Here is a 21,211-nt window from a genome sequence, read left to right on the forward strand (position 1 = left end):
AAACATGTTTCAGTCTGTGCTGCAGACATCTAATCATTGATTCATGGCAGCAAGATGAAAGGAGTTGCACCAAGGCAGCCAGAGAAAAAGAGTCTCTGCGCTTGTTTTTTTTTTTTTTTTTCTTTGGTGGTGGTGGTTGATCCCAATTCTACGCGCCCTCGGATCTCTACCATCCCCCCCCTCAACCCCACTCTCCTCTCCGTTTTCAATTTCTGACAGAATAGCAAATAGCAAGCAATTCAAATGATGCCGTACGCTACTCAGCAGTGAAGATGAACCGATTTCACTCTTGACACCTTTGCTTCGTCTCCTCTCCCCTTGTTTTGTCTGCGCTCAGATGTGGGCCACGGCGACGTGTTACAGAAGTGTGAGAGGAGAGGAGCAGAAACACGTCTCGGCCATTTCGACTTTCATTTTAGTCCTTAGAGTGTGACGGTGTGTGTGTGTGTGTGTGTGGGGGGATCACTAGATTTTGCCCCAAAGAGACTTGCAGAAAGAATTCAAGCACATAAACATGCAGGGCAAAAAAAAAAAAATGGCGCTGTTGCACAGACCCGGCGTCAGTCTCAAAGGGCTGGTCCTGGAGAAACCAGGTTAATTAGCCTGTTCTCTCCAGATCCTCTACAAAGAGAGTCACGCTCTTCAGATGAAGGGAGCCGCATTGTGCTCTGCTGCTTTGTGTGCAATTAATAAGGCCCAATAAAGCCCTGATCATATGGCTGGGGCACCAGGTCGGCGAGGTATCAGGCTTTATTCAAAGTCCCGATTGATCTCCATTGTTCCTGGTGTAAAACGAAGCCGTTATCAGCTGCTGTAGTCCCGCACCGAGGAAAGGTCTTTATGCGCTAAATGAAAAGAAATCATGAGGCTGGCATGTTGTTGGAGGAAAAGAGGGAGTGAGCGGTACATCTTATGGGTTGTCAGACGTGGAACAATGCCGGCAGGTGGAGGAGAGTGCGAGAACACGGCAGAATTATCCGCCGCCTGCCTGATCCTTTGACGCAGGCAGCTCAGCACAAGTGATATAATCCTCTCCTCTCCATGTCTGCTAATGCTAGCGACGCTTTAGCACGGCACCACGTTGCTCACGTCCCGTCCCGTCTACCTGGCACGACGGCACGCAGCTTACGCAACAAGATTCCCATGCAACTTTGAGGTTTGCGTGTCTTACACAACCCTCCAGCGCCGACGGTTCAAAGCTCTGTTTGCTTTTTTTTATTTTATTTTTTATAAAACGCGCTCTTCCCACCAAGACAGGATTACGCCGCGCCGAGGTCAGCCGGGTCACTCCAGCTTTAGCCCTCGGGGTTTTTGATTTAACAGAAACAAACTTCTCCCTGCTCTCAGTCATTGAACCCGATGCTATCCTCGGGCATCTATAAATATACATCCAGTACGCTTCTGGACCCTCCTGCATCGTTTTCATTCCAGAATCAATGCGTATCTATGTTTCCACCCCACTGGTTGGATTGCTGGCGGTCAATATAACATGCTGAAGGGAGGGGGATCTAATTGGCGAGCAGAAACAAAAAGAAATCAGCTCCACGCTGGATTTTTTTCTTCTTCTTCTTCTTTTAACTCGGACGTACGCTCACGACGTTACAGCAGCGGGCCGACAGCCTTGTCTGCATTATTACGGTTGATGGATGTGTGCTATCCCAAGCATCCCCTCTGCAACATCAAGAAGCGCTGACCTGTCTTTGTTAGACCTGGCTAGCCACAGGATTTATGGGCTTCATCTGGTTATGGTCTGCTGATACAACCTTGTGTGTGTGTGTGTATGTGTGTAAGAGAGAGATAGTGTTTAAGTGCGCATTTGATCAACTGAATCTCCCACATGCCGATTTTTCATGTCCATCTTGACCCCGCTGACGCCCAGGAAGGTGGAAGTCTCTCGCAAGCAGAGCACGCCCCGTCTAAGGGCCTCCAAGTGATCTGCGCGTTTTCCCAAAGAGAAAAAAATTCAATTTGGAGAAATTGTTGCCAGTTTGAACCGAATTCCATCAGTGTCTGAAGGCGGGAGAGATTAATTTCCCTGATGTGAGGCCATTTGCATGCAGAAAAGCTCATCTATCCATAATGTTGCTGCGGGTTTCCGCTTCGCTGCCAGAGAGAAATGATGGAAGGACGTGCCCGCGTGTAAACTGGCTAAATGGCATCCATCAATTACTGTTTCCTCGCAGTGGGTTAATGCGACGATGATGAGCCGGTGGAGTTGGAAGAGCGGAGGCACCAAGAAAAACAAAAAAGAAAGGAGCGTGTGGGACAGCAGTGGAGAAATGCGCACCGATACAAAGAAACGTCCATTATTGTCTGGGCGGACCTGATGGGCGCCAGACGGAGTTCGGCACGGCCTGGTTACCGGTACTGAGGCGTGCTAAGGTTTTCAAGACGTATGGTTTAAAATAAAGACGCACATTTGACATATCGTTTATCGTTTTTTTCCCCTATCAAGATAAGAATGTGGATTTTTTCCACTATGAATTCCAATTAATGTTTGAAAACACCAAAAATTGACTGCATTATTTAAATGGGAAGGTTTACAATGTTCTCCTCCATTGTGTCACTGAGAGCATCAATAAATATCGATACTTGTGAGAATATGATTTAGTGCAGCTACTCTGTGCAGTTTAGTGGTTGGAATCGCACTTTGTTTGTGTCTCTGGTGTTCAGAAGAAGCCTATTTTAAGATGGGAATGTTTTTCAAGAGCAGTATTTATATTGGTGGGGCTTTGACTATTTTGACATGCAAAAGGCTAAGATGAAGTTGATAATTTGATAATAATTGTACATTTTATTGTTTTTGTAACTCATAATACCGCAAAATATCAGTTAATTTTGCCCACTTCTAGTTTCCCCACATGTGGCTGCACACTGCTGCTCAGCTGACTTTGCACACAAATCCCATGTTCAAAATGCAGACTAATGAAACCGTTAGGAAATATTTCAGGCCAACAAAAACACGGCCAGCCATGGTGTGGAAACCTATGCGTCTAAATTTCTAAGAGTCTGCATCGTCATGGTAGGATAATCTTGAGTAAAATCTATTTACATAGTGGTATTTGCACAAAAAAAAATGTAATCAGATATATTCAATATCCATTTATTGTTATTTATTTTTATTTTGGTGCAAGGCCTAACATAAAAAAAACATAAAAAAGACTTCCAAAATAATTTTTTAGAAATAAAAGTTTTTGGCCTTCCTGTTCGAGCACAGGGAGTCGCTGGTTAGTCACACTATCTTCTAACGCAGCCAGCCTACGTTCAGCTGCTAAGCAGACATCCTGCCTAATGCTTACATACGGTACAGCTTAACAGGACTGACGTAGCATTCGCACACTTTGTTTTATGGAAACAAAAGTTTTCTAAATAACCAAATTCGTTTTTTTGTGTTCTTTTTTGTGCAAGTGAGGGTAAAGTGCGATAATTTTCATTCAGCCAGCTGAGTGGCAGTGCGCAGCAACAGAAAGGTGTAGGGGCAACATTGTAGAAAACGCAAAAACTGATCCACACCTAGCTGCGGCGTGCATGTTTGTTTTTAAAAAGATAACTTTTTTTTTTCTACTGGAGCAATAGAATCAATCTCATCCAACCAATTATGTCTTCCCTGAGATCTTCAGGCTGAAGCCAAATTTTTCTCCTCTGTTGTCCCACACACTCCTTTCTTTCTGCTTTTCCTGGTCCCTCCTCTCCTCCTGTCTACCGCCTCCTCATCATATCAAGTCACTGCGGGGAAGCAGCCATTGCTGGATGCTATTGAACCAGTTCACGAATGGGAAAATGCTTCACTCATCTCTTTCGGCGCCTAAAGTATAGTTAACCGCAGAAAAAGTCAGATTAAGATGTTGCCAGATTTGAGTCCATAGCCGTTGATATGCGGTAATCGTTTCGTGTCTGACTTGTTAAGCTCTGGCGACTCTATGGCCGTTAAGCTGCTGACTGCAGGCTCTGCCTGAGCAGATAGCCTTACTGACTAGCTAATATCAGCTTGTGTTACTCTAGGGTCAGAGTGGCAAAAATTATAAAATTTTTGAGCAAATACCACCTGGAAACTGCTACCACACATAGTAGGCAAAATTAGGTATGGTTACAATATTACTAATAACCAATATTGCAAATTATTTTATGCTATCAGCAATGTTGTCGTTGTTTAAACAGACTGTATTAGTCAGTTTAAAATGACGTGGATTATACTAGGAGGTTTTGATTTCCTCTTTAATTCTGGCCTAGTTTGTAATTAGTCAGAATTTGCCTTACATGTGGAAGGGTTAGCGCCTTCTCTAATCAAATATGCTCAGTATTAGCCTCCACCCCGCGTTATTATTGACACAGGATCATGATGATCCCACTGGCCTCGTCTGCGACTCTCTCCCCAACAATTAACTGAGACAAGGCGCGCTCATATACTCGCACATCTGCACAGAGACACACACACACACGGCCTTTTCCAGCGGGCACAACAGCTCCGTGTGACGAGATGAGCCCGACTACAGGCGCTCCATTGTCTGAGGCTGTGTGCTGCAGCGAGTCCCCCCCCCCCCCCCCCCCACAGACACGTAGGCAGGTTTTTTCACTCCGTTGCAGCACTTTCCCCCGTTCTCTCTGTGTCTGCTGAATTACAGCTAGCATCAGCAACTAAGTCTGAGAGCTATTGGCACAGACACACTCGCATACACTCTCTGCCGCTAGTGATGGAGACGGTCGCCATGGAAACATCCCCCCTCTCCCGCTCAGAGCTCCAGCAGCAGCAGGTCCACAGAGGGCGCGGGGAGGGGGTACGAAACAACAAACGCTCTCGTTTTCTGTCTAATATTATCGTCACTGGTAAAGCGAAGGGCTACCTTCATTGTAGTGAGAGAGAGAGAGAGACCCAGGGAGAACGCTCTGCCTTTTTTTTAGCCCGGGGCTGGGTAATAATTACAGCCACCATCGGCCTCTCCTAAACCCAGGCCGATGTGTGTGGGTGAGGTGGAGAGGAGATGCTACCTTAAGGGTAGGTGTCTGTTATTTACTTTTTTGGTAAAACCGTAGGTATGGAAAGGCACACCGACATCTTAAAGAGGCTCGGGTCAGTTACCAGAACCAAAGGAGGTTACCCATTGAGTCCCAGTCAGGTGCAGCGAGATGAACATTACCCTTTAGGAAAAAAAAGCGTCAATAATAAAACAGCAGAAGCGCAGTTAGAAATGACACAGATTGTTCCGCTTCAGCCAGACGAGAGGCTGGATTATCAAGCAGTGGCTCACCCATCGGTTTCTCCTAACCCACATTCCATCAAACTGGGTTTCTGTGCCAAATAGTCCTTTGTGGGTTGGCCACAAGATTTGCCTTCTCTTACTTTTTCTCCTGAAGTGTTTTCTAGTAAATTCCTCCTCTAGATATCCCTGTACACCTTTTTTTTTTTTTTTTTTTGGGTTGCTCATGTCCGCACTGACATTTTCTCTGCTCTGCTTCCTGTGTTGCAGCTGACATTATCTCGACGGTGGAGTTTAACTCGACGGGGGAGCTGTTGGCCACCGGGGATAAAGGAGGAAGAGTGGTTGTCTTCCAGAGGGAGCAGGAGGTAGGAAATGCCAACAATTCGATGCTAATTGTGCTGCCCTTTTCGGCTGAAAGCGTTTGACAGACTCATAACGATTTAGCTGGATTGTTTGTTTTTGGTTGGAGGTGAATATTGAAAAAAATAATAAAGATAAGCTGTCGTACTGTGTATCGGGGATTGCAGCCCCCTCCACACTTAATCGCACTAATAAAGCCAGCAAGAAGGTTCACCCACCCAATTGAAACGGAGGCCTGGTCACCCTCTTGGATTCCGCCACAAGCCATGTTTTTTTTTATTTTCATTGCAAAAGTTCTGAGTAAAGACAGCGCCACCCTGTGGTGAAGGGTGAAGAAGGGCGCATTGTCAGTGTTTTCAACTGTAGCTCAGTATCCTTGTGTTCAAGCATCCTCCACGTCATCTTAAAGGGTGTTTTCTACAGCTGGAGACATCTTAAGTCCAGAAAGGTCTTGTGTCTTTCCTGAAATGGCAAACAGGATGTCTTTATTTCTGTGCAAAAGCTTTTAATGTGCAAACGTTCATATTTGCAGTTGCATTCTATGTTAAAATTCATTTGAGAGAGGGCTGCTCATTTTTATGGCAACTTTCATTTAGTTTGAATCGAATACAAACGGCCAGTGCTTACTTTAAAGGTGACATATCATCCAAAATCCACTTTTTTAGCCCTTAAACACATTTTGTTGTGTACTTGGAGTCTCGAGGAATGCAGAAAAGTTAAATGTAGACTGTCCAGGTGCTGCGTAGAAATCTTTATATTCTTCTTGGGTCATATTCTTCGAGCCTTTTAGTCTTCTCAGTTTTCTATTTAGTTCTTTTGAACCATTACGCCACAGTATTTACTACGGAGCTGATAAACAAGGTCATGGACGTCTGGCTTACCAGGATGTCCAAGCTAAAGGACGCTGAAGCTACAGGCGGATAAGTCAAAATGTTCCTTTGTTCACGACACCGTCCCCCAGCATACTACAAAGATGGCCGAACAGGGTGGAGCAGAACGCTCTACGACCTGGGGAGGGGGGGAAGGGTGTGAAGCGCCTTCTTCACATTTAAAGAAATGTGAAGAGTTTCTGTTTACCCCTGTTTACATGAGAACAGGGGTAAAAAGTGGGAGATTGGGGGTAAATTCATAGCCTTGTGAGACCATCCTGATCTCGCGAGCTTTCAAGGTTTCACTCGCAGATCAGTCTGGCTACTTTCTGTTAAAGAAAATTTGGAGCAGTTCACCAAACGAACGTCCAATCAGCGTTGGCTTTGAGGCGGGTTGAGGTGTGACGCAACGAGAAGCGCGACAGTTCAGTCTAAAGAACATGGTGGCTTCAGCCGATGAAACTAGAGTTAGCGTGGCTATCGAGCAAGTTTTATCGGAATTACAGAGTATTTCTTTGCTGAGCTAACGAGCCTTTACCTGCAGCAGCAAGAGCAGCTTGGCTTGTGGTTGTGTTTTTGTCGTCGCTCGTAACAGAGCGACGACGAATCTGATTGGTTCATTTGGCCCGTCTATCACCAACATAGGCCAATCAGCTAACCAGTATTTTCGCCCCTTCCCAAAATTACTTCAACGGAAGGTTTCCAGATGGATATGCGGAGCGTCAGGTTAGTAAATTCAGGCCAAAGCTTTAAAGTTCCACTGTACTGCTCATTGATGTAATTTTGTATGTAGCTTTTTAAATCAAGTGCAAATTTTTTTTTTAAAGCTCATGAATGCAAACACGATTTCCAGAACAAAAATTGTGTTTGTTCCAGATTTCTGGAACAAAAAAAGGTCCGCGGCATCAGTACGAGGAGTTTCACCGAGCATTTAGAAATCCATGGATTGATAATTAGCAGGCCAAACCCACTTGGAGTGTTTGTTGCCAGAAAGCGTAATCATAGTGTGGTTGTGACCCAAGCATGCTGTTCCATTTTAAAGTCCAAATGACATTCAACAAATTCCTCATGCAACATTTACATTTTTGATGGAAGAGCATCCCCAGACAAATGTAAATCAGAATGTACGTCCCTCCTGATTCTAACATGTCGGACCGCACAACCTTATCCAACTTTCCTCACCTTTTTTTTCTCCCCCCACAGAGTAAGACACAACCCCATCGTCGAGGGGAGTACAACGTTTACAGCACATTCCAGAGTCACGAGCCCGAGTTCGACTACCTGAAGAGTTTGGAGATCGAGGAGAAAATCAACAAGATCAAATGGCTGCCTCAGCAGAATGCCGCGTACTTTCTGCTCTCCACCAACGGTCAGTGCTTCACGTCTCTCTGAGCGCTGGGAGACGAACCCCCAATGCAAAATGCTCAGGACGTCCTGGTGTCGTTCGTCAGCAAGCACGGAAAACTGTTTTAATTTGAAATTCTCGTTTTGCAGAGTCGATTTAAACTAAGACGTCAGTATCAAACAGAAATGCCTTTTATTTTTTGGCTCTCTGTGTGAATGCATGGCTGTCTCGCCTGGCTGAGCAGGTGCCACCAGCAGAAGAGTTTCAAATTAAGGACTTCATGCATGGCTGCTGCTGCAGAAACACACACACACATGTACACACGCACACAAGCACATACACACACACACACACACACACACACACACACACACACACACACACACACACACACACATTAAAAGCGTGTGCAGACACTCTCCAGTGAAACGCAGAGACGTCTTGCAGATTGCTGGCTTCAAGCATGGCTGCTACAGAAGTGCTAGCAGTGGCTGGAGCAGATGGCGGAGGGTCCTGTGGTGATGGCCTCGACGCTCTGACACCAATATACGCAGTGGAAATTAAAAGAAGGGGGGAGAAAAAAAAGAGGCAACAGCCTGAGTGCTTCTGCCATCCCCTTCAGTAGACCGAGAAGATGAGATGTAACTGGTGTTTATGTGAAGTAAGATTGAAAACCGCCCAGATGGCTTCCTCGGAGGGGGGGAGAGGGGGGGATGTGCGGCAGTAAGATGAAGTCAACTTGTAGATTGATACCGGTGATATCAGAATGCACACACGAGCCGCCATTCATCATCTCCGCTGGCGGCTGCCCAGCTACGTGGCAGATTGGCTGCCCAGCCCCTCCCGCGAGCAAGTTGGAGGGAGATTCGCTTCTCTGTGAGCCTCGATCTGAATCTATTCTGTGTTTTTTTTTTTTTTTTTTTTTTTTAGACAAGACCGTGAAGCTGTGGAAGATAAGCGAACGGGACAAGCGTCCGGAAGGCTACAACCTGAAGGATGAGGACGGACGGTTCCGGGACCCGTCCACCATCACCTCGCTGCGGGTAAGAGGTTACGGAGAGCCGTCACGTTTCGTGAAGTCAGACGGCGCGGCGATGTGTCCGGCTGGGGTAAAACGTCACGGTTTAGTTCCTGGCAAAAGTACGTGGTGCAGGTGAAGGAAAGCAAGAACATTGTACAAAGACTGACGGAGTTGGTCCAAATTCTGTCACGTATAACCATCAGTAGAGAGCACATTTCTGAACAATAGATGTTAGCGATATCAGCATGAAAAAGGAATAGTATCCTCAGTGTACTCTTAAGTGGAAAAAAGAAAAAAAGACAGTCCATGATTTTTCACGCCCAATGTTAAGACTTGGGACGCTGATGGCCCCTGCCTCTTCCAAAGGCTCTGGAAACCTTTTCAGAGTGCATGGCATCATGAAAATACCAGGGAATTTTAAATACAAAACGAGTCATTTTTATTTCTCTTTCTACAGAGTAAGGTTTAAAAACGGTGCCAAATTAACACCGCAATGGTTCAGCTGGCACAAACATCAACCTTCGTCCATGACTGACTCAGTTCCCACATTAAAATGTGAGCTGAAGATAAAGCCTGAAGATTTTTAAGCAGTTGTTTCTTAACATGAGTTTTCCCCACTAAGTAAAGTTTTCAAATCAAAGTATGGACGTCTCGGCGTCAGCGTAAGATTGTCCTCTCGCAAAGAAAAAGCAGAATTTATTATCAACCGTTTTTACACGCCTCTACCAGAGCTGCTGCTGAAGCAGCGGTTCAGTTTTTAACTAAAATGACCAGTCAATGTGGTCCCACGGCTTTCTTTCCTGAGCTTAAATATCACCAAATGTATCTCCATGAATGATTAATGAGATATGTCTCACTGTTTCTGGACACTGCAAGAACATTTCAGCGCATCTTTACTCACGTGAACGCTCAGTGAACGACGGGGTTAGGATCAGGATGTTTTCCTGACTTACTCCCCAATGAGTGGCACTTTAACACAACGCTTGACGCCGTGCAGACACCTATCTCACTGGGAATACCATTACTGGTGCCTGGTGTCAGGTGGAAATGCAACATTATGGTTTTTATACCACGTCTCACTATGTATTTCAGTTATATTATCAGATAATCACATTCCCTTCTTAACAAATGAGAGGTTTGGAGCTACCGTCGGCAGTGGAAAGTGAGAACGACCTATCATCCTCTCGTTTATTTCCATCGCTTCCCCGCCCGTTTCATTTTCCACGCAAGCTTATTGTGCGAGCGCAGCATGTGCTGGTCTGCCGTGGCAGATTAGTGCTGAGTTTAGCACGTCTGCCCCTCCTTTGTCTGGCTGGCCTGGGGATCATGGCTGCCTATAGAGGACAGGCCGCCACGACGGCAATCCTGTTTGGAGGCGGTGGAATCCGGGCAGGAAGATGAGGGATGTTTCCCCGCATCGAGGTGTCCGTCGAGAAGTTATTTAAACCCAGTCCACGTTTTCAGCGCGTTTTCGGGATCCAGCACATCCCGCTTGCCGAACTTTGAGGGAGAAAGTCTCCTGAGACGAGACAGGACTGCTGACAGTCGGTGTCCGGGGCTACGGGTTAATAAGGCGCTTGTCTCGCTTCACGGCGAGTGAAAGACATGGAAGGGAAGTGACACCCGTAGAGATACAGCCGCCTGCTGGGCTGCCGTGTCTTTCAATCAGCGCCAGCAGCAGAAGAGAAACCCAATCGGGGGGGGGGGGACGAAGCGGACGAAGCGGACGATTTGTTCTCCTGGCTCCCTCCCCTCTTTTCTCTCTTTGTCTGGGTGTTATCTGGGCGGTGGGGGGGCTGCATGCGGGCCGGTTGCCGGGCGTCTTTGAAGCCTCTGCGGCGCTGTCCAAACTGCGCGCGTGTGTCTCTGTGGCTCGCGTGTACGGCCGTCTTAATTCTGCGGGGTACGGTTATCATTCCTCTGCAGGGCCTTGCCAGACCCTCAGGCGCTCCCTTTTTGCCCCCCATCATCGCTTTTTGCCCAATTTCTCTGACACTGAGGCGCGAAACGGAGCGCAAGGCTGACTCCTCCAGCAGTCAGATGGTGAGGAGGGATCGGGGTGTGGTGACGGCAGAGTAACTGTGCAGCATCGTGATCTGCCCGAAGCGCCACAGGAAACAGACGCGCTCAGTTTCCGTCCCCGTTTCTTTTATAATGCGAGGAATAAAAATGGCAGACCGTTCCTTGGAGTCGTCTCCAACATAAACCCATGCTTCTTCACTCACAGAGAGGCACATCTGAGAATGCCTGTTGGAAACAATGTGGGAATCAAACAGAATCATTTATGAATTTGATAGTACACATCAAAGGTGATTCGGGGTGCGTATTTTTGCTGCTTCTCGTGATGTTTTCTATTTAACGCCCTGCAGGTGCCCGTGCTGCAGCCGATGGATTTGATGGTGGAGGCGACCGCCAGGCGCGTCTTCAGCAACGCACACACCTACCACATCAACTCCATTTCCGTCAACTCCGACCTGCAGACCTTCATCTCCACGGACGACCTGCGGGTGAACCTGTGGAACCTGGAGATCACGGACCGCAGCTTCAGTATCCTTTTAAACCCGCTTTGATCTTCTCCATAAGCGATCCCCAATGAACAGCTAGGGACCGACACAGCTGTGTGTAACTAGTTTTTGCTTTGACCATTCTTTGCTAAGGCCTTGTGCTGGTATGGCGGGATGTGAGGTGTGGACAGTAATGGTGATGAAAATAGAAATACTTCACATTACAAAACATTTCCATGAGAAAAAACAACTGTAGTGTCTCTTTGACCGAATTGCGTGCTGTGTAAGCACACAATTCGGCCCTCGTGTACTAAACCTACCTACTGTGGGAAAATGGCTGCAGCTTTCATGCTCTTTTTGTGTTTCATCAATCTGGACGTGAGTTTCGGATGCATTCAAATCCCACACCAGGTCTCAGATCGTGTACGCAGGTTTATGTCAGCGTGTGCTAATATAATTGACGTTAATGCAACAACATGTATTAAACATATTCAGGGAATACGTTTATTATGTTTGCGTAGTAAAGTCTTTCATTGATCAAGCTGCTGTGAAGATGAGAGGCTGATTGGCGAGAAATCATTAAATGAAATCCTTTGGGTGCTAAAACGCGACTACCTTGGATCGATGAGAGGAGTCTGCCTCTGATCAGCGGAGGGAATGTTGAATACAACGTAATCATTTTATGCAACTTTAAGTCAAGTTGAAGTTGATGCTCTCCTGTGTGTTGAACAGATATGGATCTAAAGGCTCTCAGACGGACGCAGGACCTCATCCAGCATGTCTAAAATGTGACTCTTAGAGACAAATAGTTTTTTTTTTCCACAATTAAAGCAACAATAAACAAACCTCAGCATTTGTAGGGACTTTTTTTGAGTAACAAGGTTTTATGTGTTGTGTCTGTTAGTGTGCCAGTAATGTGGCCTGTCTCCTAAATATCTAGTTTTTGCCATATTTCATTAATTTTGTGTGCCAAATTCAATAGGGCAACTGAAACAAACAGAAAAATAAGGATTTTTTTTTTTTCATAACCGTCACATTTGTCAACACCCATTAGCTTGCTAGCTTAGCTTTGTTCAACAATTTGTTGACAAAGTGCAGATGGTTGCACTGAATTTCATTTCTGGGTATCAGAGAGCGGGAGGGTTGATCACAAATGCGTTCCACGCTTTTCAGATTTCGCTTTTGCAAAACATCAGTCATGCGCTGCAGCAGTTTTATGATTGACCATTAAAACAGCTCATTTAAACTTGACACCCGATGTGGCAAATGTTTCCCATTGCTGTGGTTTCAAACTGCAGTAAAAGTCCTGCTTGCATTGCTGATTATGTTCCATGCAACATCTCTGGTTCTTTTCCCGAGGTCTTTCCTTAGCCGGCGTCTCTCAGACATCGTAGACATTAAGCCAGCCAACATGGAGGAGCTGACGGAAGTCATCACCTCGGCAGAGTTTCATCCCCAGCAGTGTCACACCTTCGCCTACAGCAGCAGCAAGGGCTCCATACGGCTCTGCGACATGAGACAGGCCGCCCTCTGCGACAAGCACTGCAAATGTGAGTATCAGAAGAGTGCATCACGGGAGGAAAACAACCATTTGGTGTCGCAGATTAGGACGAGGCGTGGCTAACGTGCTCAGGAACCTTATCTTTATGGATGTTCTTTGACGTGATGCACAGCGTGTACTGCTGTTTACTAGGGCGGTAACAATACATCGATCCACACAGATATCGATTAAACGATTAACGATCAGCATTACATCGATGCAATATGAAAATATCGATCCGTATCATTTTTAAGATACGCCTTTATTTAGAAACTCAGGCATGAGACTATAGTGAACAGGTGATGTATTATTTTTATTTATTATTATTATTATTATTATTATTATTATTATTATTATTATTATTATATTGAAATTAGAAGAATGCAGTTTTGATTTAAATGTGTGATACCTGCAAGAGCTTAGAAATAAAATGGTCCAATCTAATATATTTAATATATCTAATATCCAATGTAAATATTAACGTTAGATGACTAGATAATATTGCATCATATCAATGGCATCGATTGAAAATTGTAACACACTTTTTTTTATATGGGAAAAAATCTTATCATCAACCAAAGAAATCAATATAATGCCGTATCGTGACAAAGATGGAGATGCACACCTCTTGTGTTTTGCTATCGATTTATATATTAATGTTAGATGACCAGATAATATTGCATCATGTCAATGGCATCGATTGAAAATCGTAACAGACTTTTTTCATGTGGGCAAATATCTTATCCTCAACCAAACAAATCGATGTAACGTCGTATCGTAACAAAGATGGAGACGCACATCTCAGGAACACGGACGCAAACCTTTGAATTCTGTTTAAAAGTAGCGCTTAAACTCAGAGGAAGTTTGTTTGCTTGGTTAGGGTTGTGCCAAACAGACAAGAAAAGGGTAAGATCATTTTTATTGAGAATAAAAAAAAAAGGCTCACAACGAGCTAAAATGAAAAAAAGGGGGAAACAAAAATCGGCTCTTTGACCCACGTAATGATGCGCTGGGCTTTCCCTTAACTGGGCCGTCCGGGTGTATTGCTGTGACACACAGATGATCAATATGTCACGACTGATCACCCGTCGGTAAATCTTCAAGCGTGTCCGGAACAATGGGCGCCCCTCTCTGAGCCTTAACGCCGCATGCAAACACTTTGCCCAGATGAATAATGAATACCTTGACATTTTCGCTGGGAAATCAATGCCATAAGAGCAATCGCATTAGTCCCTCGCGGACACACCTTATTGCTCGATAATGTCACTCATTTCCTCAAACGTGTCGATGAATCCACTGGACCGTGTGCTAACCTGGCCCTGTTGAATATCACGTGAACGCCCGAGTCCCCCGCGACGAAGGAATCGTTCTGGGGGGGGTTTTAGAGGGATTTTGAAGGGTTGACGGCAGAATAAACAGAGAACGGGATGGAAATGTGGCCGTTTAACTATTTCACTGCATAGAGGGAAGCGCTGAAGACAACGCCCAACAAGACAAAGAGAAAACAACAAAAACCTTTAAGTTTTCCCCCAAAAAAGAGAGCTTAATATGCCAAACACATAAAAGCATTGCATGGAAAAAACATATGTTCAAAATACAGATTAAAAGGACAAATCTGAGACTTGAATCCAAATCAAATTCAGTCTCAAGCTCCAATCGTTCATCAGTGATCAGGCAATCAGTTCATTAGTTAGGATCTCTGATCAAAAGCTGACGGAAACCAAAAGTGTTTTCAGTCCCGATTTTGAGGAACCAACACTTCCTCTACATCTCAGTTTTTCAGGTGGTTTGTTCAAGAAGCTATCTCTGTACTTTGCTCCACCCATCCCTTCCCATCAACTCTGATCAGCTGAGCTGTCCCTGCTAAACAAATGCATCCCCACAGCCTGGTGCAGGAATGGGTGTGTGCGGGGGGGGGGACGATGCGCCAAACACACCGCCGCATCTCGTATAGCTCAAAAGCTTTCATTTCGGTCATCTGACCACATTACCTTCTTTCACATCTTTACCGTGTGCCATAAACGGCTCGTTGTAATGTGTAAACAGGGCTTCTCGTGGTTTGCTTTTTGTTGCCGCTCTGCCATAAAGCCCATATTTATGGAGCGCATGACTGATGGTTATTCTGCTCATTGCTTCACCCACTTGAGCTCTACACTTCTGTAGTTCCTCCAGAGTAGCCCTGACTTTGACATGTATCCACCAATGTTCTTCAGCAAACCTCTGTAGCCCTCAGCATCTTGTATTTATAGGACTGCCCACAGGGGGACTGTTTAACTATTAACTGTATTTGATATTTATTGTTCTGGCGTTATCGGGATGATAATTCTTCTTTGAGATGAGAATATTTAAAAACTACCAATTCTTTATCCTCCACACTTATGGACTACTTCGCGTTTCTCTGTTAAATAGACTCCAAATACGAGTACTTTGAGGTCTGTAGTTGTAAAGTTATAAAATGTAGAAAGGAAAATCTAAGGATGAATAAGCGCAATGTCTTAAACCGAGCAGATATGCTCGAGTGAGCCCCAGAATTATTCAGCATCTCCCTCCATACCCATAAATCCACGAGACGCCTGGTATCAATCAGTGTTACAGCCAGGATGGATGGATGGGTGAGGGATGGAGACAGGATTTAGGAGGGGATTGTCAATGCCCCAAGGACAAAGCAAAGGGGACCCTAACAAACCCTTTGCCCTCCCCCTGTTGACTCCCCAGAGACCCCATTATACACCCCCGGAGCGGGAGAGCGGGGGACGCTTCCCACACATGCATATATACATGCACGCTTCTACTTATTGCCAAACGCTCCCTCTCTGGCTTACACACACACAGAAATCCAACGGGGCTCATATGTGGCCGGTACTTTGACATTGATTTGTTTTCCTCATCCCTTCCTCAACCCCCTTCGCTTTTTTTCATCTTTCACGCCGCAGCCCTAGTTAGACTCCCCACTGACACATCACAGAGAGATCCTCCAGACCTCAGCTGAGGAACAGGACTGACAGGGAGAGGGAGGGGGGGGGGGCGTTTTTTCAGAGAGTTAGAGATGAGACGGGGGGGGGGGAGGAGGAAGGAAGGGTGGGGAGGAACATTGACTTGACAGCCAACGATGGAATGCCTGGCTCCCGTCCCCGGTGTGCTGGCCTGCACATGGACCAGCAGCTGCCAGAATCAATATGAATCACAACCAATATTTGCCCACCGTGCTGACCCACGATTATCTCCCTGAGCAATTCTGTGAAGGGATGCAGCTGCATCCCTTCACAGAATTGCGGCAACCCTTTGCAACCTACAACAGCGTGTTCGTCCGCTGCGCCTGAACTGAAGCGCTCTCCGGTTCTTCTCTGTCCCGCGTAGACTTCGAAGAGCCAGAGGATCCGTCGACGCGCTCCTTCTTCTCAGAAATCATCTCATCCATCTCCGACGTGAAGTTCAGCCACAACGGGCGCTACCTGATGACAAGGGACTACCTCACTGTCAAGGTGTGGGACCTCCAGATGGAGAACAAACCCCTGGAAACCTACCAGGTAATGTAGTCAACCCCCTTCGAGCCTCGGGGGGCCAGGGAAACCAATCTGGGCTGGGGAAGTTAGGAAGTTCCAGCTCGGCCCAGATCGAATCAAAACGTATTGATTTCAAGCTAATCAGTCAACGTAATAATGCTTCACTGTCACTCTGCTGGCCCGTAACCTTGTCATCTTCAGCAATTACCCCAGAGGGGCCTATTGAGCCACGTTCCCATTAGAGGATGGCGTTAGTGCAGATGCAACCTGAAGGGTAAAGCCTCCCACTGTGTGGTCGTCGGGGTCAGATGCACCCTGTCTAATGTGGCGACGCAATCCCGAGGCGGGGCCATGATTGATAAGGCCAGGGGGGGGGATTCTTCCTCTGCCTCCACCTGCTGCCTAGCATCTTAGCATAGGTCACCAGATCAGGAGGATGACTGAGAGTAGAGCGTATGGCAGTGGAGCTCCGGGTTTACCGAAGACACTTTCTGACAGCAAATCAACTTTTTGCGTGTTTTTCTTCTTCTTCTTCAGGTTCACGACTACCTGCGGGGGAAACTGTGTTCCCTGTATGAGAACGACTGCATCTTCGACAAGTTCGAGTGCGTCTGGAACGGGTCGGACAGGTGAGTCGTCCTGACGGATCCTTGGAGCGATCAGCCGATTAAATCCGTGCTCACCCTGCTTTCCCCTCCTCCTCCTCCTCCTCCTCCTCCTCCTCCTCCTCCAGCGTCATCATGACCGGTTCCTACAACAACTTCTTCCGGATGTTCGACCGCAACACCAAACGGGACGTCACGCTGGAGGCGTCGAGAGAGAACAGCAAACCCAGAGCTATACTGAAGCCTCGCAAGGTACGTAAGGAATTGGCTTCAGCGCTGCAAATACAGAACTAAAAATAAGTAACATTTTCTTGAAATTAATGCATTTCTCCTGGATTTGAACAGGTAAATAAGATTATCTGCCAATGGAATGAGTATTTTTACCCCTAAAATAAGATCATTAGATATACTGCACTTGAAATTAGATAATGGAGATGAATTGTTCCTATTTTAAGTGTAAAAATCTTATTCCATTGGCAAATAATCTTATTTACCTGCTCTAATCAAAGAAAAATACTCCCATTCAAGAAAAATCTTATTTTTAGCTCTATTTTTGCAGTGCGAGATCCGAAGCCTAAAGTTTCACCACCTTTGCATGAAAAAAAAACAGCCTTAGTAAATGGCCATTACAAGTAAATATAAAGCGAAGTTGCTTTGAAATGCGGGGCATGGAGCGATCGCATGCGTTTCCATAATCTAGCCAGCATTTCATCAGACCATAGATTGAGCTGACTGTAATTTTCCGCCCTTTTTTTGCTGTTTTTTCCAACATCAACCCACTCTCATCACTAAGCAGCTGGGCCGTTAGTACGCAAAGTAAACTGATTTGTTTTCTCGCTGTAAAATCAGCTGTAATTCATTTAGAAACATCTGCTCCAAAGCTTCGTTTACAGCCTCGTAGCTCCGCTGAAATTATTCTTCCAGCTAGACCCATTGTTGGTCCTTGTTTGAATTCCCACCGATGCCCTTTTCAGCGTAAAGTATAAAGTAATCACTAAGGCAGAGCCCATCTGTAACAGTCAGTGGGTCCCTGGACAGGTCAAATAACCGTGCCTCTTTTTGATCCAGCTGCAGCATTCAGTCATCTCTGATACCCGCCTGTCATTAGTTATAGCAAATCTGATGATCAAAACACATTCAGCTGTCCCTGTAGGATTTTCTGGACATGTGCGACCTTTAGCTAAATTAGTTTTGTGCAATAATCTGTTAGAAATAAGGCAGCAAAAACTATACCATGTCACCGTGAAGAAAGTCATCGATACAACCGGAGGGAAAAAAAAAGTCACCTTAATCAAAAAAAAAATAAATAAAAGATGCGCTTTTCATCAGCTCTTTTTAAAGCGGATGAAAAGACAAGATGGGAAGTGTTCAGGAAGCCTGTGCAGAGACTGAGCAACAGGAAGCTGCAGGAAACGGCGCCACCTGCTGGTGGCGGAGCGATAACAGGTGACAACAGGGACTTGCATGGAAGTGGAAAATGAAGCGTTCCTGCCACCAGTCCTAATTGACCCCAGAACCTTAGATGTGTCTAGAAAGCCAACAATGAGAAGAGATTTCCATCCATCCATCCATTTTCTAACACGCTTGTCCCTTGTGGGGTCATGAGGAGTGCTGGTGCCTATCTCCAGCTGTCAGTGGGTGAGAGGCGGGGTACACCCTGGACAAGTCACCAGTCTATCGCAGGGCAACACAGAGACAGACAGGACAAACAACTATTCACACACACACTCACACCTAAGGAGAATTTAGAGAGACGAATTAACCTAACAGTCATGTTTTTGGACTGTGGGAGGAAGTCGGAGTACCCGGAGAGAACCCACACATGCACAGGGAGAACATGCAAACTCCATGCAGAAAGACCCAGGGGTGTACTTGATCCCAGGACCTTCTTGCTGCAAGGCAACAGTGCTACCCACTGCGTCACTTTGCAGCCCGAGAAGGGATTTTGTCTTTCAAAATAAAATAAAAATGTGTGTCTTAGTCCAGAACTTAAAAGCCTTCACCCTGTCTGAATGAGAAGACCCAATGGGCGAAAACGACCTTGTCTGAATGCCGTCATCTCATTAAAGGGCGCTTTAACTAAATATTAGTTATACTGTGCACACCTGTGCAATGAGAAAATTGTTTATATGTTTCCTCCAAAATAAAAGTGTTTTGGTTGAATAGTATTGAACAGTTTATCCAATACAATGTATTGGATTAGGTAAAACACGCTACATCTAGAACACCCCAAAGACGCCGCGGGAGGCGTAAACCCCCCCCTGACTCTCCCTCTGCCCTCCCTCCAGGTGTGCGTGGGCGGCAAACGTCGCAAGGATGAGATCAGCGTGGACAGCCTCGACTTCAGCAAGAAGATCCTCCACACGACGTGGCATCCACAAGAGAACATCATCGCTGTAGCAGCCACCAACAACCTCTACATCTTCCAGGACAAAGTGAACTAGAAAAAGAAGGCAGTCCGCCCACCCCCTGCCAGCCACTTAGTCTGGACCCACACCCGTGTGGGGGGGCTGTCGTCTCAAATCCCCCCTCCCCACCGTCCTCCCCCCCAACTCTGCTTTAAGAGAGTCAAGTGTCCAGAGAAATTGGACTCCGAAAGGGATACAATTCAAGGAGAGGGGAGGGGAAAAAAATGACTTCATTCCAAGAAAATGACTTCTGATTTAATTTATTGAGCCGCTCGGACAGCCGGAGGAAGCGTTTGGGTGCGGCACGGAGGATCGCTGCTTGGACCGTGTTACGTAGCAGCCCTCTGGACCCTGAAGAAGCGGGCCGATGGGGGCAGCAGAGACAGAACGGCAGCTCACATGACGGTGGCTCGTCTTCATGTAGCGTCGGTGCACCCACCCACCCCCCTATTCAGCCCGCCGCGCATGCGACGGACCCCGCGGCCTCTGACCGAGGCCAAGCGCTGGACGGCGGCGCAGGAAGAAGGCGAGACTGTTAACGCCCGACCCCCTACCCCCCATTAGAAACGCCGGTCTCGCGTCTCGGATGGGAACGAAGCCCCCCCCCCCCCCTCCAGACGCCGTGATCCGATTTGGTTTGTTTTTGTCTCGGTGGGTGAGTCTGTTTAGAAGCTGTGGTGCCTTCTTTTTGGTATGTGGGGCTTTGATGTAGTGGGCGCGGGAGGGAAGGGGGACGGGACTGTGTGAATGTTTTAAATTAAATGTTAACTTAGGGATTTTTTTTTTTTTTTGTCGTTGCTTTTACTTTCCATCTCTTTCTTTACCAATGAAAATAAAGTAATGAAGGAAAAAAAAAGGTTTCATGAAGATGTGGACAAAGTTCTGTAAGTAATGACGAGGAGGAGAAGACAGTTTTTTTTTTTTTGTACAGAGGAACCACTGTGTGTTTAATGTCATCGGTTTCTCAGACAAATGAAAAAGCCACAACGTTTTTCTTTGCAAAACTTTAGTTTTTTTCTTCAAATAAAAAGTGCTGAAAATGATTTGTAGGCGACACGATGGCGGCAAAGCGTGTGATTTGATAGGGACTCAAACTACGCCATGTTGGCATGACCAGCTCCTTCTGCATGCGTTGGTTGGGAATCTGCCGAAGCTGACTGAGCAGCCGGACCTCCACAGATCATTTGAAGCACCACGCCGCGGCTTTAAACCGCTTTTCTATGAGGTCGTCCCGATGCTTGTGCATGTTTGTTGTCAGGGGGCGAAGACGGGCAACGGCGACCGGCAGCAGGTCGTCTCAAAAGAAATCGGCTCCGGCTCCGATTTTCGTGCGAAGCGGTCAAAGGCGCACCTGGACTCTGTGAAATCAGGGAATATTTGTGTGTGAGTCTGTTAACAGTGATATCTTCTAAACCGCCCTCCTTTGTGACACTTCTAATTGAAACGAACCAATTTTTATAGCTCAGAATGTATCAAAATGCAAGGAATTACCATGCAGTCTTTATGCTTACTGGACTTACTTTGAATAAAAACAAACAAAAAACGAATAAAGATTTGCAAGCTCAAATGCCTGCTAGTGTGGACTCTAATCTGTTTAGCATCTGTTGAGTCAAGCGTGGATCCCAGCTATACCTGCTGTGTGCGCCCCGAGATCAGAGCAGCTTCTGGTTTGAAGTCGCCCTCTAGTGGACAAAGAGTGGTAAAAACTGAGACTGGCTTCTCTTGGTTTGACCTTTTGATGGATTCCCAGTTATAAGCAATGCAAAGCATCACATGTGGTTGGTGAAAAAAGGCAAACGTTTCCACATTTTGTCACGATACAGCAACAAACCTGTGTGAATTTTATGCATATCTAAAA

At 46.1% G+C, this 21,211-nt stretch overlaps 1 protein-coding gene across 3 annotated transcripts in view; it reads left to right on the forward strand.

Moving 5' to 3' along the window:
- The window catches only part of ppp2r2ba (protein phosphatase 2, regulatory subunit B, beta a), a 59,967-nt gene extending 39,045 nt beyond the window's left edge, over nt 1–20,922 (forward strand). For 2 of the 3 annotated variants that reach the window (XM_036127719.1, XM_012870496.3), the window contains exons 2-10: nt 5,466–5,563; nt 7,631–7,796; nt 8,703–8,815; nt 11,163–11,340; nt 12,683–12,847; nt 16,195–16,364; nt 16,878–16,969; nt 17,074–17,197; nt 19,234–20,922. In XM_036127719.1, the coding sequence (XP_035983612.1) occupies nt 5,466–5,563; nt 7,631–7,796; nt 8,703–8,815; nt 11,163–11,340; nt 12,683–12,847; nt 16,195–16,364; nt 16,878–16,969; nt 17,074–17,197; nt 19,234–19,389 (1,262 nt within the window). In that variant the 3' untranslated portion in view covers nt 19,390–20,922. Of the gene's footprint in view, nt 1–4,938; nt 4,994–5,465; nt 5,564–7,630; nt 7,797–8,702; nt 8,816–11,162; nt 11,341–12,682; nt 12,848–16,194; nt 16,365–16,877; nt 16,970–17,073; nt 17,198–19,233 lie in introns of those variants that run through there. The other variant, XM_036127718.1, reaches the window with a different exon arrangement.
- The last annotated feature ends 289 nt before the right edge of the window (nt 20,923–21,211 follow it).

This window comes from Fundulus heteroclitus, chromosome 23, assembly GCF_011125445.2.
Source record: "Fundulus heteroclitus isolate FHET01 chromosome 23, MU-UCD_Fhet_4.1, whole genome shotgun sequence".
Taxonomy (NCBI): Eukaryota; Metazoa; Chordata; class Actinopteri; order Cyprinodontiformes; family Fundulidae; genus Fundulus; species Fundulus heteroclitus.